Source organism: Notamacropus eugenii, chromosome 2, assembly GCF_028372415.1.
Source record: "Notamacropus eugenii isolate mMacEug1 chromosome 2, mMacEug1.pri_v2, whole genome shotgun sequence".
NCBI classification, from domain to species: domain Eukaryota; kingdom Metazoa; phylum Chordata; class Mammalia; order Diprotodontia; family Macropodidae; genus Notamacropus; species Notamacropus eugenii.
This window is the reverse complement of record NC_092873.1, coordinates 74,525,187-74,542,048: the sequence shown is the minus strand read 5'-3', so window position 1 is coordinate 74,542,048 and position 16,862 is coordinate 74,525,187. Positions and strand designations below refer to the sequence as shown.

General features: G+C 38.0%; 1 protein-coding gene across 1 annotated transcript; it reads left to right on the top strand.

Moving 5' to 3' along the window:
- Positions 1 to 345: 345 nt before the first annotated feature.
- On the top strand, positions 346 to 2,635 carry LOC140523557 (olfactory receptor 2W3-like). Its single transcript, XM_072638375.1, has 2 exons — positions 346 to 1,286; positions 2,611 to 2,635. The coding sequence occupies exons 1-2, from the start codon at positions 346 to 348 to the stop codon at positions 2,633 to 2,635; spliced, it is 966 nt and encodes a 321-aa protein (XP_072494476.1).
- The last annotated feature ends 14,227 nt before the right edge of the window (positions 2,636 to 16,862 follow it).

Below are 16,862 nucleotides of genomic sequence, written 5' to 3'. Positions count from 1 at the left end.
ATCTATCTGTCTATCTATCTTTCTATCTATCTATGCAGAGGAAGGAGAACAGTGAGAGAGATTGAGAAGGAACTTGAGGAGAATGTGATATCACAGAAGCACTTTGCATATAATAAATGTTTAAATATGCTATGGACCAACTTTATGTTAATAGTCAGTATTTCTTGGACAAAAAAAAATTCTGGTTTCACAATTTGTTCCATTTTTCTTGGGTAATGTGCAAAATAAATATTTCAAGGAATTAGGATTTCAGTAGATATCTTGAAGCACTAGGCTATAAAGTAGAAAGTACTGTGGCAACCCATTCTTTATTTCTGTGTCCTTTTCTCTCCAGATATAATAGGAATGATGGATGGAACCAATGAGAGTACGCAAGATGATTTTATTCTTCTAGGATTCTCTAACAGGCCCCAGCTTGAGGTAGTCCTTTTTGTGGTCATCTTGATTGCCTATCTTCTGACAATAGTGGGTAACACAACCATCATCCTAATCTCCCAAATAGACTCTCGTCTCCATACGCCAATGTATTTCTTTCTTACCCACCTCTCTTTCCTGGATCTCTGCTTCACCACCAGCTCCATCCCACAACTGCTCTATAACCTGAGTGGGTCTGATAAAACCATTAGCTACATAGGCTGTGCTATTCAGCTTTTCATGTTCCTAGCTCTGGGTGGTGTAGAATGTCTCCTCCTGGCTGTAATGGCGTATGACCGTTTTGTTGCTGTCTGCAAGCCCCTTCATTACATGGTGATTATGCATCCAAAACTCTGCTTGGGACTAGTCTCTATTGCTTGGTTTGGTGGTGTGGTCAACTCCTTGACTATGTCACCTATAACTCTGACACTGCCCCGTTGTGGACACCACAAGGTGGACCACTTCTTGTGTGAAATGCCAGCACTGATTCGATTGGCTTGTATAAACACTGTTTTCATTGAGGGCACTGTATTTGTGCTGGCAGTGGTTATCGTATTGACACCCTTAGTCCTTATCCTGGTCTCCTATGGTTATATCACCCAGGCAGTGCTACAGATCAAGTCAGCAGTAGGGAGACGGAAGGCCATCAACACCTGCAGCTCCCATCTCATCATAGTCTCCCTCTTTTATGGCAATATCATCTACATGTACATGCAACCAGGCAACAGTGCCTCTCAGGACCAGGGCAAGTTCCTTACCCTCTTCTACAATATAGTGACTCCACTCCTCAACCCACTCATCTATACATTGAGAAATAAGGAAGTGAAGGGGGCACTGAGAAGGCTTCTGGGAGTGCACAAAGGAGCGATAGAGAAATGATGACAAAAAACCCCCAACAACTTGCTAAATGCTAACAGCCTCCATTACAAGGCTTCATAAAGCCTCCACTCAGCAGGGAAAAAAGCAAACAGGAATCTGAATGAAATATCACTTCTGCTGCTAAAATCTCCAATTTTCTGCTTAGGTCTTCATACTTTAGCAATGCTTTTGAGATTCTTTCTAGGTATATAATTTATACTCACAAGAATCACCTGAATGTAACTGGGAGTCTCTTTTACAATTTTTTTGGTCATGTCTTTTGTCATATGCATTTCCTCAAATCACCAAAACCAAAGCTCAACTCTTATTCTTTTGACCACCATTAGACAGGTACATGTGCATTTATATATCTTTCCCTATAGGTCAAGCAGCTACTTTCTTTTCAGAACATCTAGCTTTCTTTTCTTTAGGAAGATTTTCTACTTTATTTCCTCCTTTGTGTTACATGTTCTTTCAACCTCCAACATTACAGGAGTAGGAAAAGGAAAGTATCCAAAGTTCTGTTATTCTTTTAAGACAAGAAAATGGAACCTACAAACTGTATGCCAGTAAACTTTATTTCATTTCTGGACAAAATTCTAGGAATTAAAAGGAAAAGGAAGGAAGATATGAAATGGAGGATGTGATCACAAAGAGCCACGATTTTATTGAAATTAGATCATACCAGAATAAATATTTCTTTTCTTGGAAGAATTATTAGAGTGAGAGTAATTTTATAGACATTGTTTGTCCAGATTTTAGTGTAATTTGTATTTGAAAAAAACTTTGATTTCCCCTTGCAGCTTTATGGATCCTTCAAACTCCAGAAATAATGGCAAATATGAGTTTGGGAGTACCCCTGAGAAGCTCATGTGAACAGAATATCTGAAGTTGTTCCAGTGTCAAACTATGATGTTGTCATTTTTAAAGTTACAAGAACAGTAGTGGGTAAAAATTAGTGACTAGAGGTGCTAGAGACCAATAAAGAAGTCAAGATAGCATAGATTTCTAGTTTTATTTATGTATCATATCAATAAGTAATATTTAAATGCTAATGTTTATTTATAAAGTTTTACACACATTTTGTAAAGTTCATATGTATAAATAAATTATATGCAATATGTGTATGTACATATGTATAAAAGACATTTTTATGTATTATAGTCATACGTAAAGTTTATATATATGTATAGATATATGTATATCTATATGTTATATTTACATGTCTTTGTATGCATGTATGTATATATGTCTGTGTATTTATATACTTTACGTAAGTTCCAGGAATAACCTTTGAAAGCATTAGAACATAGGTATTTTCAGTGAGGGAGAGGATATGATGTGTGGCCACATGAAATACTGAGAAAAGACTGTTCTTTCCTTCCTATTTTATGTAGAGATTATGAGACCAAACAATTTTTGACAAAAGACTTTTTTTAATTTTCAAAATTCATTTTTATAAGATTTTGATTTCTAAATTTTTCTTTCTTCTTTTCCCCTTTCCTCAAGATGGCATGTAATATTTATATATAGGCTATACTTGTACAATCTTATTAAACATATCTCTGTCATGTTGTGAAAGAAGAATCAGAAGATAAAGGAAAAACCACAAGAAAGAAAAAACAACACAAAAGAGAAAATAATATTGTTTGCTCTGCATTCAGGTTCCATAATTCTTTCTGTGGATGTGTATACCGTTTTCCCTCATGAGTTTTTGGAATTGTCTTAGATCATTGCAATACTGGGAAGAACTAAGTCTATCAAAGTTGGGCATAGCACAATGTTGCTATTACTGTGTAGAATGTTCTCCTGATTCTATTCACTCAGCATCAGTTCATGAAAGTCTTTCCAGATTTTTCTGAAATTCATCTACTTATCATTTCTTGTGGAATAATGGTGGTGTTCCATTACATTCCTATACCACACCTTGTTCAGCCATTCCCCAGTTGATGGACATCCTTTCAATTTCTAGTTCTTTGCCTTCATAAAAAGATTGACAAAGCACTTTTGACAAATACTTGCCTCAGTGATGACGAGAGGCAGCGAGCAGAAAAAGAAGGGTAAAATTTGAATAATTCAGACTCGTGTATGTGATTGGAGTTTGTTCATGCCATACCTTTCACTTTTCATTACACTAAGTATCTATAATCAATATTTGAGTTAGTGATATAAAATTGGGAAAGAGATTTAGATCATGGGTGAATGGGAGGCACCAAGCTAGTTATAAATTATAACGAATTTAATACTCAAACCACTTGATAGGAGAGTGAGGATATGCTGGAAAGGACCCCAAGTATCATAGAGAGGCCAAGTCATGTTTACAGGTACATAATCACTAGAGCTTTTAGGTTAGTACTTGAGACATGATTTGGTGACTTACCCAAGTTTTGGGATTCCCAAGTAGCTACTCTAGCAAATTCCTTAGTTCTAATGTGAAGCAAATATCCCCTGTGTGCGTAGTATTAGAAAATAATTTCACATGCTTACCTACACTATCTTAATAGAAAAGATAAAGAGATATAGGATAGGTGATAGTGTGATTAGGTATTTTAAAAACTGACTGAATGTCTAAACCCAGAGAGTTATCATAATGGTTCACTATGGAAGGAGTTCTCCAGTGGTGTGTCCTAGAGATCTGTGTTTGCCATTGAACATTTACAAAAAAGGCATAAAGAGTCAAATCTGGTTTTTTAAAAATTACATTTACAAGTACAAGATGGGAAAGTATGTTTAAATATCAATTTTTCTTTTAGCACTTGGGTATTTTAGTGTATTAGACTCTTTACAAATCAACAGTATCATATAGCTACATTAAGAGAGTAGGGGGGAAATATGTAGGGGTAAAAATGAACTCTGCCTTCGTCAGATCTGATTTGGAGTACTGTGCTCACTGCTAGATTCCACATTTTTGGAAGGATGCTAATAGGTGGAAGGGTACCCAGATAACATCAGGTGAGAAGTTTCCTGAGTTCATGTCACATGAAATTTAGGTAAATTAAATGGAGATTTTTTTTCTGTAGAAGAGCAGACTAACACTTTGACTTTGGGAAAGTCATTTAACCCTCATCTTCATCTTCTTCATTTGTAAAACGAGGAGGTTGAACTAGATGAATTCTGATGTTTTTTCCAATTGTAGATCTATGATCCTATCACTTAGAGAGGCATGATAGTTATCTTCAAATGTTTCAATCAATCAAGGCAATTACTGATTAAGAAGTATTTATTTGGAATCTACTATGTGCTAGGCATTGTGTTATGCTGTGTGTAGATACAAAGACAAAAGTGGGATAGCCCTTGCCTTCTGGGTGTTTAAGTAAATTAGTTATGTAAGTTTGAGCTCGATATGTCCAACTGCTCCTACTGACATGAAAGGGTAGCACAAGTTTTCTTCACCCAGAAGTAGGTCCCTGCTGTCTCTCACAGTGGTGTCTCCATTTTAAGTAATCTGGGCATGTGCAGAATCATTACAGTCACACTCCATCAGGAGAAATACTTTCCACATGTACAAGTATACAATACATGGCCTTTTTATGCATTATAAAAGATTGCGTTTATATTATAATGCCACTTTTGGTATTATATTCCTAATCTCCCTTAATCCCTTAAATGGGAACCATGTCAAGATAGTGGATGTACTCAACTCTACCAAAATTCAGTACTAGTAATACTTCAATTGAGGAAATATAATTTTGTTTAAGAAATTTGGAGAAAACATTTGCTTTAGTTTATTAGAGACCATGTTAAGAGAAGTGTGCCTTTCATTTATCTTCTTAATAGAAAGAGGAAACTATCCTTCCCAACATATCTGTATAGCATTCCCAGGGATCTATAATATTTAGGAAATAAATAATCTTACCCTTCATTTGAAATTTCTGCTTTGAGGAGCTTTGAAAAGTAAATAAGCAGATAAATGTCTCATAATTCATATATCTCTAGTTAGATAGGTTTCTAATGAGGGACCAGAGATTGGGGATCCCAATCTAAACTAGAAAGAAAAAAAAAAACTTCTCAATCAATCAGTGTTCCATGCAGCTAAATAACTAGGGCATTACACACTCAGACTTCAAACAGAGGCACACATGGAAATTGATCTGCCACAGATATTTATAAGAAGTAATACTAGATGATTAAAAACTACAAATGAATGAGTTAAGTAAATGGGTGTTCATCATGCCAAGTCAAAGTATAGCAAGGGGGAAGGCATAAGGACTCAGAGTTCAATCCTTATATTCATTACAAAAAATTGCTATTTACACCCACTCTCAGTCATCAAAACCAAAGGGATGACCAAGTAAGGCTAGGGCTGGGACCTATTACTGACCAATCAGTGAGAGACAGAGTAATTTGTATTTAATGTATGGTCAGATAACTGCATTTGAATCCCAGTGGGCCTTACCAATGTCTGGTTTTGCAAGTGCTGCATTTCAAGAAATCATAAATGAATAGGAAAGATTGAAGGAAGAACAGGTTCAAAGGGAATTACAATGCGTTACATTTTGGAAATTTTGCATGTCAGATGCCCATTGGACATACACACTGAGTTGTCCTGATATGGTACTAGAGATCAAGTCTCTCAGTCTCTGGGGGGCTCATTTTCCTCATTTATAACATGGAGATAATAGTAGCAACCTACTTTTAAGTAAAATGTCTTGGTATTTGAAAAGTATCTTGAAAAACTTAAGGCAACCACATAAATATTAATTATAATTATTTTTCTATTAGGAGAGTGAAAAGGACTGCATATATAAATTTGGGAGTCATATGCATAAAGAAGAGAAACTAAATGGGGTGGAGGAAGAGGAAGGAGGGAGAGAGAGAGGGAAAGAGAGAAAGGACAGGCCCTGGTGTATGCCCATACATCCTGAGTAGGAGAGTGATGATCCAACAAGAAAAGCAAGAAGGAATGATCATACATATGGGGGTATCAGATGACAGTAACTACCTACACATACTCCATCAACACCTGCTTCTCTTTGCACATCCTGGGGCTATATAGCTGTACTTCTCAGAGCTGAGATTCATGACTCAGGGCTCAGGCTCATGAAGACACCCTCATTTCCAATGGGTAATGCCACAAATAAACACCAAAGGAAGATCTAAAGTCTTCCAAGGAAGCAAGTCCTGCTGACTAGGAGACAACTCAGCCATTCCTAGTACCACTGGCAGATTCCCCCAGTACAGCATGGGAAGGTGTCTTTTATTGACAGGGAAGCAGTTCACCGCACTATCTCTTGTCAATGACTGTCTCCTTTCCATAATTTCCCAGGAGACATTCTTTACACTTAAGTTTATCCTGTTGGCACCTCCTCCAGAATAGCTAATGATTCTAACTGTGCTCATTCTGTTTTCCCTGCTACAGACATTGATGTTTATCCCAGAATCAGTGAGGACTCTGCCAGCTCCTTCCTTTTCTTGTGTGAGGAGAGTGGCTTTCCCTCCCCACTGAGCACACAATTGTGCTCCTCCACTATTGATGGCCACAAATTTGCCTTAAATCAGAAAACAGGTGAGGTGCCAGCTATGACACAAAAGGACAGGATCATCATATTTGTCATCTCCTCACATTCCCATATAGGAAAAGGGCTATCATTGTCATCATCATCCACATCAACAGCAACAAATAGCATTCATTAAGCACCTACAAGGTGGCAGGCACTGTGCTTAGTGCTAGGATACAAAGAAAGACAAAAACAGCCCCTGCCCTTAAGGAACTCACATTCTAGCGGCCAAGATAACATGCAAATGACCATGTACAAACAAATGTGTAATTGGGGTTGTTGTTATCTGTCCTTCATTCTCAGAGGACCATGACAAGAGGAAGGTGATATCTTGACTTGCAAGTGAATTGGATTTAAGTGAGGCAGGGCTGTGCAATGTCACCAGCCTCACTCCAGGACCATCTGGGTCCAGTGGCCAAATATGGATCAAGATGACTGGAGATGGCCCTTAAATGACAGGTAATCTCAGAGGGAAGAGAATAATGGTAGACACTAACTAGACACTGATGGTCACCTAAGTATGGCATGAAGGCGATTGGCCACCCTACCAAAGACATGAAGGGTAAGGGCCATACTTTCCAAGACATTCAAGAGAGAAGAACTATGAAAACCAGCCATGCAAACTTAGGAAACATAAAAGTTGGACTCTGAGCTTTGAGGCAAACAGCTGACTTCTGAGATTTCATCAGTGGCCCTCCTGAATAGTCATTAAACTTCCAAGTCTACCTATTTCTGCACATCTGGAAATTAGAGCTATGTCTTCTGCCTCAGTCAAGTCACTTCCACACTCAGCTGGATCTTCCTGGACAAAACAGTCCTCCCTCCTTAGCACTGACCTGTCCTAGACACATTGCCCTTGACTCCACCCTCCCTGGCTCTAGCCTCAGCTGCAGAAAATTTCCCTATGGAAACAGAGATAGTCTTCCCTTCCCTTCAATCTGCCTGAGTTTACTTATGAGTTCCCCTACCCAGGGATCCCTTTTACTCTATTCCTAAGAAGTGGCCATGCAGTAGTGACAGAGAATTCATTACTGCAGTAGTCAATCTATTGTTACATTTTTTTTGTTACATTTTCAATAGTGCTAATAGTTCTTAGAAGTAGCAGGACTACTGGGACAAGAACCCCAGACTTCAGTGCAGGAATCCTGGATTTGAATTTTGTCTACTTACCAGCTTTGTGGCTATGAATGAGACATCTCACATTACTAAGCCTTCATCTCTTCATGCAGGAAAATGGAAAGAACTTGTGAACTATTCCCCTCATTTCATTTTTTATCAAGAAAACTCCTGGTAAATGTGAATTTTTATTGTTTTTTTTTTTGATCTCCAGATGGTATAGAGTGGATTGAGTCCACAAGTAGAGTTCAAATGGTGCCTTGAATTCCTGACTTGGAGTCCAGTTCAAAGGGTGCCTCAGACATTAGCTAGCTGTGTGAATATGGATAAGTCATTATAACCTTTCCCAGACTTAGTTTTCTTCTTTGCAATATGGGAATGAGAGCCTCTACCTCCCAGGGTGGTTGTGAAGATCAAATGAAATAACACCGATAAAGTGTCTATAGATGTTACCTGCTCCTCCCCTTCCTCTTCTTCTTCCTCTTCCTTTTCCTCCCTTTCCCCCTTCCTCCTCCCCCTCCTCTTCTTCCTCCTCTTCTTCCTTCTCTTCTCTTCTTTCTTCCCCTCTTCCTTCTTCCTCCTTTCCTCCTCCTCCTCTACATGGTGTTATGGATAGAGCAGACCTATGAGTCACAAGGACCTGGATTCAAGTCCAGCCTTTGACACATCTTGGCTGTGTGATCCTGGAAAAGTCTCTTATTTTTCAGTGCTACAGTCAATTCTCTAAGTTCCAGAACAGATGCAAACTTGCATTGAGACAATTAGGTGGTATAATGGATAGAGCCTGGACTTGGAGTCAGGGAAAACCTGAGTTCAAGTTTAAATCCTGCCTGTGATACTTAATGGCTGTGTGACCCTTGGTAAGTCACAACCTCTCTGAACCTTGATTTCTTTATCCACACGGTAGGAATGTTATATCACATAATCCTTGAGATCATTGCATAGGTTGAAAATGGCAGAGCTGGATTTAAAATCACATCTTCGTATTTCAAAGTCTACAGTCTTTGCTTTGTAGCACATGGCAGACTCCAGGTAACCATCCAACCACCCCACAAGAGTTCCAGCACTGAGAAGCTCACAATTCATCAAGGCAGACCATTCCATTATTTTTATGACACTTCTCACCCCCTCTTCCATTCTTAAATCTATTCTCTTTGGCCATCTTCCTCATGGAAGCTTTTTAAATATTGAAATAGCACTCAGGAGCTCCACCACCACCACACCCCAATCCTTTCAGGTCTGCGTCATGCTTATGGCTCATCCTGCTTCTTAAGAAAAGCCAGCCTGGCATTCCAGCCCAACTTCTGGAGCTGCCATGACCAACTTCCTTCTGTGTGAAATAATGGAGCTCCCCCATCTGCTCAATACACCTCTGCTGTATTCAGTCTAAACAGGCGTGACTCTGGGTCACAATGTAATGCAATAACCATTTATTAAAGGCTTACTGTGTGGTAGGCACTAAGCTAGACACTCAGATACAAAGACAAAATAAAACAGTCCTTGCCCTCAGAGATTACATTTTACTGGGTATAACTTAACATGTACACAGCTAAGAGAGTACAAAGTATAGACAAAGAAATTTGGTAGGATTAGCTAGGTGGTGTGGTGATTAGAGTGATGGGCCTGAAGTCAGGAGGACCTGAGTTCAAATCTGGCCTGAGACACTTACTAGCTGTGTGACCCTGGGCAAGTCACTGTAGCCTATTTTCTTCAGTTTCCTCATCTGTAAAGTGAGCTGGAGAATGAAGTGGTAACTCCAATATCTCTGCCAAGAAAACCCCAAAGGGACTTAGATGTTACTGAAAACAACTGAATGATGATAGTAACAAAGAAAGACCTATTTAGGAAGTCATCCCTAAACTGGACACCCATATAAGAAAGGGGGACACTCCTGGCAAGAGGCCCATTATACAAAGGACGGGAGATAAAACTTTCTATATGGGACATAACTGGCAGGCTACAGTATGTGAAAGAGGTAATATGAGGTGGTGGCAAGGGGTACAGGGAGGAAGACTGGAAAAGAAGGCAGGAATTCTATTTCAGAGTCATTTATACCAGACTGAGGATTTTCTATTTTATTCTAAAGGCAATGTATGGGATAGCATGACTGCCGCCTTACTCAAATTGACTGCTCAGAGGTGTCTCAAAGTAAAAAACAGAAAAATCTCCTTTATTCAGTTCTTGTGACAAGTGGGCAGTCTCTTCACCAGTAAAGTTGAAGTAAAGAGGTGCCTTACAGAAGCAGAATGGCAATTTACATAGATCCTTATGTGGAAACCCCCCTCCCTCTGCTGACCATTATTCTCATTGGCTGAGAAGCACGGTCTTACATTCTAGGCGTGAAATTTAACCAATCCCTTTAGAAACCCAGTTCAAATTTCCCACTCTCTGACAGTTACAAAGCCCAGGAAAGTACACTTCATCGTATGCAGATTAGACATTGAAAACATATGCAAATGAAGCAATGGGGACTCATGCAAATTGGACATTGAGAACTTATGAAAATCAGGCAGACCTGAGTGAAGGCTGCAGACTGGGTGCACATATGCAAATTAGGTATTGAGGAGTTAGTGAACCATAGATAATCATTGATCCTAATGCACTATCTAGCCACCTGATCCTGGAGGAATCAAATCCGGGGCCTAAGGTCTCTTCTACTCTAGGGAGGAGTCTCATACCCCTGAGAAGTCTTCACTAAATCTGTTTGCATTCAGACAATTAAGAGCCATCAAAAAATTTTAAGTAAGGTAGTGACATTGTCAAATCTACACTTTCAAAATATGTTTGGCAATCATGTGGAGGACAGGTCCTCTTCTCTGCTGTCTCTAGACCAGAGTCTCCCAAACTTATTTGGCCTACTGATAGGGTACAGACTCTGAGAACCTCCTTGAATTCTCCTTGAAATCTTTCCACTTAATCTGGCCTTTCATACTCAAATCTGTTACCCTTAACCTAGCCTGGCCCTCCATTGTATGTTACCTCTGGATTACCCCACCTGCTTCCTACTCTAGTCCTCCATTGTTTGATACTCTCTCCCATCTCCTTTTTACACACAGCTTCCCTGGCTTCCTCCAAACCTCAGCTAAAGTCCCTTCTTCTGAAAGAAGGCTTGCCTAGTCCTCCTTAATCTTAATGCCTTCCCTCTACAATTATTACCTAATTTGCTTTCTGGATACCTTGTTTACACGTTATCTCCCCCATTAGACTGAGCTCTGAGAGAGCAAGGGACTGTTTTTTGCCTTTCTTTGTATCCCCAGAACTTAGCACACAGTAGATGCTTAATAACTACTAATTGACTGTCTATTGCAAAAGTCCAGGTGAGTGGGCAGAGACAAAGAAAATTCAGAGAAGGAAGTAAAAGAGATTGAGGAGATAAGAGTAAGGAGACTTGAAATACAACGTGGATGAGGTCAGAGACAAGTCAGAATGGAACCTGTCAAGCTGGAAAGGTCTCAGATATAGCCCCAGGGCCACCATCAACAGGCCAGACCAGCCCAACACACTGAAGCTCATCACTAGGCTGGACTCCAGGTGATGACTGTTGGGCTATAGCAGCTGTTTTCCTATGGACTCATAAGACAAGAAGGTGAAAGATGGACAGAACCATTCTAAGTATACTAAAATATTGATAGCAGTAGTGGTGGTAGCAAAAAAGGAAACAAATGAAATGCCTATCAATTTGAGATTGGTTAAATGAATTGTCTGATATGATATAATGGAATAGTATTGTATAGAAGTGAAGAATTTGAGAAATTCATAGAAATATAAGAAGACTTGAATAAAATGATACAAACAAAATAAGTTGAACTGGAGAATAAAATACACAGTGATTAAAATAGTGTAAATAAAAAGCATTAAAAGTAAGCTGAATACTGAATAACTGCAAATCTGGAAGGCAAAGAAATGATAATTACAACAAACAAGAGCCTATCCAGTAAAAGTGAATGTAATCCTTGAAGAGGAAAATGAGCTTTTAATGATATAGAGGACTTTTAAGCATTCCTGTTGAAAATACCAGAGCTGAATAAAAAATTGGATACTCAAGCACAAGATGAAAGAGAAGTATAAAAAGGTGAACATGAAAGAGTAATCATAAAAGATTCAATAAAATTAAACTGTTTGTATTTCTGATGTGGGAATATAATACATGTAATTCCTAAGAACTTTTTCATTATTACATCAGTCAGAAGTAGTCTACACAAACAAAAGACAGGTGTGAGTCTATAATGTTGGGGTGATTTCAAAAGAAATGAATAATTGAGAAAGAGGGATATACTAGGAGAAGGGAGAAGGGAGAGGTAGGATGGGGAAAATTATCTCACATGAAAGTGGCATACAGAGAAGATCTTTTACAATGAAGGAGAACATGGGAGGGTGGACAATGCTTGAACCTCACTCTCATTGGAACTGGTTCAAAGAGGGAGTTGCACACATACATACATACATACATACAAGCATACATATATATGTATATGTACTCATGTATGTGCATGTGCTAAAATGAGCATGGAAAACCATCTTATCCAGTAATAGGAGGGAAAGTATAAGAGAAAAGGGGGATGAAAAGTGGGAAGGCACATTTAGAGAAGCAGTGATCAGAAGCAAAGTTGAAGGGACAGGATAAAGAGAGACAGAGAGAAGGATAAAATGGAAGAAAATGAGATGGAGGAGAAAAGAGAGTTAGTGATTATAACTCTGAATATGACTAAGATAAGCTCACCTGTAAAATGAAAGTGGATAGATTAGAAACCAGAATTCAACAACATATTGTTTATGAGACACACTTTAAAGAGAAGGACACATACAAACAGAGTTAAAATAAGGAGATAGAATGGAATCTATTATGCTTCAGCCGAAAAAATGAAAGGGTACCAACTTGTGGATCATGATCTCAGACAAAGCAAGAGCAAAAACAGACCTAGTTAAAAGAGATAATCAGGGAAACTATGTTTGGTAAAAGATGCCACAGATGATGAAGTAATATCAAAAAGTTTTGTTTCTCTGATAAAGGTCTCTTTGTTCAAATATTTAGGGAACTGAGTGAAGTTACTAAAAATAAGAACCATATCCTCAGTTGATGAATTGTCAAAAGATATGGACAGGAAGTTTTGAGAAGACATCTATAGTCCTATGAAAAATACTCTAAATGACTCTTGATTGGAGAAATGCAAGTCAAAACAACTCTGAAGAATCATCTCACACAAATCAGAAATGAAAAAAGCCAGATGCGATGATGAAAAATAAGTACAGAAATGAACTCTTGTTAGAGTTGTGAACTGGTTCAACCATTCTAGAAAACAATTTGGAACTGTACTTAAAGGACTAAAAAACTGTTGAGACCATTTGACTCAGCAATATCACTAAGTGTGTGCACTAAAGAGATCAAAGAAAAAAATAAAAAGATGTATAAGTAAAAGAATATTATAGCAGCTCTTTATCTTGTGACAAAGAATTAGAAAACAAGGGGATACCCATCAACTGAAGAATGACCAAACAAGTTGTGGCATATGACTGTTATTGAACACTATTGCACTATAAGAAAGAACAGTGGGGGGAGGGGTTCAGAAAAACATGCATAGGCCTAAATGAACTGATGCAAAGTGAAGTGAGCAGAACCAAGAAATCCTTGTACAAAGTAAGCAGAATAGTGTAATTATGATCACCTGTGATTAACTAAGCTACTCTGATCAATAAAATGATCTAAGAAAGCACAAAAGAACTTATGATGTTATTCACCACCAGAGAAAGAACTAGTAAATTCTGAGTGAAAACTGAAATATAGTTTTCTCACTTTGTTTTTCTTGCTTTTTTGGCATGAAAATAACTAATATCAAACTATTTTGTGGGATTTCACGTGTATGATTAATGTATTGCTTTTTTTGGTTAAATGAAATGAATGAAATGAAAAACAGAGAATTGAGTATTGAGTAAGATCTTGATGGAATGGAGAGATTTTAGAAGCAAAGTGAGTTTAGCAGCTAAACTGAGATTAGATAAAATTTTGCTTCTGTTTGTGTAGCTCCATAATATAACATAATTGCTTGAGTAGAGTAAGCACAGATAGATGCTTGTTCAATTAAAAAGAAGATGATGAAGAAGAAAGAGAGAACAGAAGAAAAGAAAGAAGGCAAGAAGAAGGAAGGAAGGAAGGAAGGAAGGAAGGAAGGAAGAAAGGAAGGAAGGAAGGAAGGAAGGAAGGAAGGAAGAAAAACAAGAACAAGAAGAAGAGCCGCTGTAGAGAGTGGGAGAGTGAGTGGATGAATCATGCAAAAAAAAAAGCATTGCCAATAGCAAGTGAAGGCCCACTTGAGATTTTGTAAAATAAATTTATGGTGGATCCAGTTAAAATGGTCAAGTAATTTTCTCCATCTCATTTTCATTTGGCAACATGTATATAGGAGTAAAAACAGCAAATGGTAGAAGTGATACCAAAACAAGATAAAATCAAGAAAATGATAAGGGAGATATTGATTCAAGAGGTAGGTAATGTGTAGTTGAAATGGTTCACCAATGGGTCAAGATGAGGAAAAGAGAATAGGTAGTGAATAAGAGGTGGTCTGGGAAAGAATTGAGGGACATCATCCATTACATCTTTTACCTTGTTACAAGGGAGAGAATGGTCTCTTAATATTAGTGAGAAGTCTCATTGGGAAATGACTGTGACATAAAAACAAAAGACCCAAATAAAATGTGTTTAAAAATTAAAGACAAGTGATAATAGAATATCTGTGAACCAGCAAGCATTTATTGTCTATGAAGGATAAAACACCATGCCAGGGATTGCCTTCTGGATAGAAACATAAAAATTAAACAAGAAAGTTGTCATTATTAGAGCAAACAATGTGTATACACATGAGATCCAAATAAACATAAAATATGTATAGGGTAATTTTGTTTGAAACAGAGTACTAGTAGTTGTGGAGATTAGGAAAGACCTCCTGTAGAAGATGGTACTTGAGCTAAAGTCTAAAGGAAACTAGGAATTCTAAGACATAGCAATGAGGAGTCAGTGCATTTCAAGCATGGACAACAGTAAATACAATGGCACGGGAAAGAAGAGAGAAAGGCATGATTGAGGCAAGTAGGCTAATGTAGCTATACCAGAGAACACACGAAAGGAACTGGAATATCAGATTGGAACACAGTTGTAAAATGCTTTAAAGGTCAAAAAGGGAAATGAGTATTTGACCCTAGAAGTAATAAGAGAGCCACTGGAATTTATTGATCAAGGGAATGAACATGATTAGGCTTACTTTTTAGAGATAGCACTTTGGCAAATATAGAAGAGACAAAGTGTTCAATTATAGAAGCCACAGAAATTATTTTTGTGAGAAATAATGAGGGCTTATATCAGTATGATGACTCAAGGATGTAGCTTTGGAAGGGGCTTTAGAAGCAATCTAGTCCAGCTGTTACATTTTACAGTTCCAGGGAGGTTCAGTGAATTACCAAAGGTCACATGAATAGTAAGTATCAGAGGCAGAATTTTAATTTAGGTATTTTGATTCCAGAGACAGTGAACTTTTCAATAGATTTTATAAACATAGCCTCTAAGAGATTGTTTATGTCAGAGTTTAGTATCTTGTGTTTAAGATACTCAAAGGATACATAGTCATAGGAATTCAGGGCCTTTTCCAAGAAGGAGCAATAATTGCAAGCTGGGGTATAAGGCAACATTCTAGTTTCCCTTTAAATCTAAAAGAGAAGCTGAATTCATCAATCTAGCCTTCATAAACTATTGCCTCCAATTGCTTTCTCCTACAATCCTGGTAATATATTCTCAAGTATTATTGTTATAAATTGCTTCAGAGGATGTCAGCTGGGAAAGACATTGGTAGCATTATGACTTCAACCAGAATAAAAATAAGAATCCTTCTACCATTACGTCATTGATCCTGTTGTCCTCATGGCTTTTACTGAAGACCTTTGTTCCTGTCCTTGATCCATATACAAAACATCATCACCTTCTGGAAGGTGAGATGGATGACCTCAGCAAGATGATTCTGGTTTTGCCCTGATAGAGAACAGGGACTAAGTCATTATCAATCTCCAGTGACTATTGGGTTTTGATTACATTTACCTTGAAGCAGTGAAATTGTTACACTATGGGAAGGGGAAAAGTATCAGCTATCCTAATTCCTAACTCCAAGTATGAAATTCCTATTTTACTTTATAATGCTTTTAAAAGCAGGAAATTCAAAATAATTTCTCCTTGGACCCTTAATGTAGGACATCTCTGCTTCCACACTAATGACATACAAAGATTCTGAGGTCCCTGAGGCTTCCTTGTCCTTAATTATCCAGGGCCTCTCTCTGAACTCCCTTCAGACTTATTCTCAGGAGATCCTGGTCTATTCTATGTTCCCTCCATAAGTAAAGCCTTTACTCAGCAGTGGTGGTCCTTTGTAGTTGTATAGGTGTCTTATAAGTGATGAGACATCCTCCTCTACCTTTCATGCTTTCTGAAAGGAAAGCTTGCCCATACCTAACCCTTCTTAGCAATTGACTTACCAGAACCAAATGGAAACTGCTCGTTGGACAGAGAAGTTAGGGAGTCACAGTTGAAGTCCTTCTGATAAATCCCTTAGTCCACTTGGCTTTCCTGACTCCTACTGATGTCTTCAGAAATGGTAAGCAGTCTGACCCATCAACTATACCAAACTTTCTTACAAATATATTTAAAGTGTAGGTCTGAGAGAAAGTATGTAACTAGTGCTTGCTAACTAAAAAACAGCAGCATTTTAAAAAGTCACCTTGTATCTCAATATCTTATACTTTTAATAAGTGAATTGTACACCCTGTGCTTAATCATCTGTTCACTTTTTGGAAAGCTCTGATTTTTAGAAGCCTGACCTCTTTCTGTAACTTCTAAGCATTGGTGTTCCCTGAGCCCTTTGAACCAACTCAGAATAAAACATTCTTTTGCCTTTCAAATGATAGTTCTTTAAGTTTTGACTTCTTCACATTAAACTAACC

Bases quoted from the DNA above. Each gene is read 5' to 3' on its own strand.
- LOC140523557 (XM_072638375.1), top strand. From the start codon at position 346: ATGATGGATGGAACCAATGAGAGTACGCAAGATGATTTTATTCTTCTA. The intron at 1,287-2,610 runs GAAATGATGACA...GGGAGAGGATAT, and splicing joins GTGCACAAAGGAGCGATAGA to GATGTGTGGCCACATGAAAT.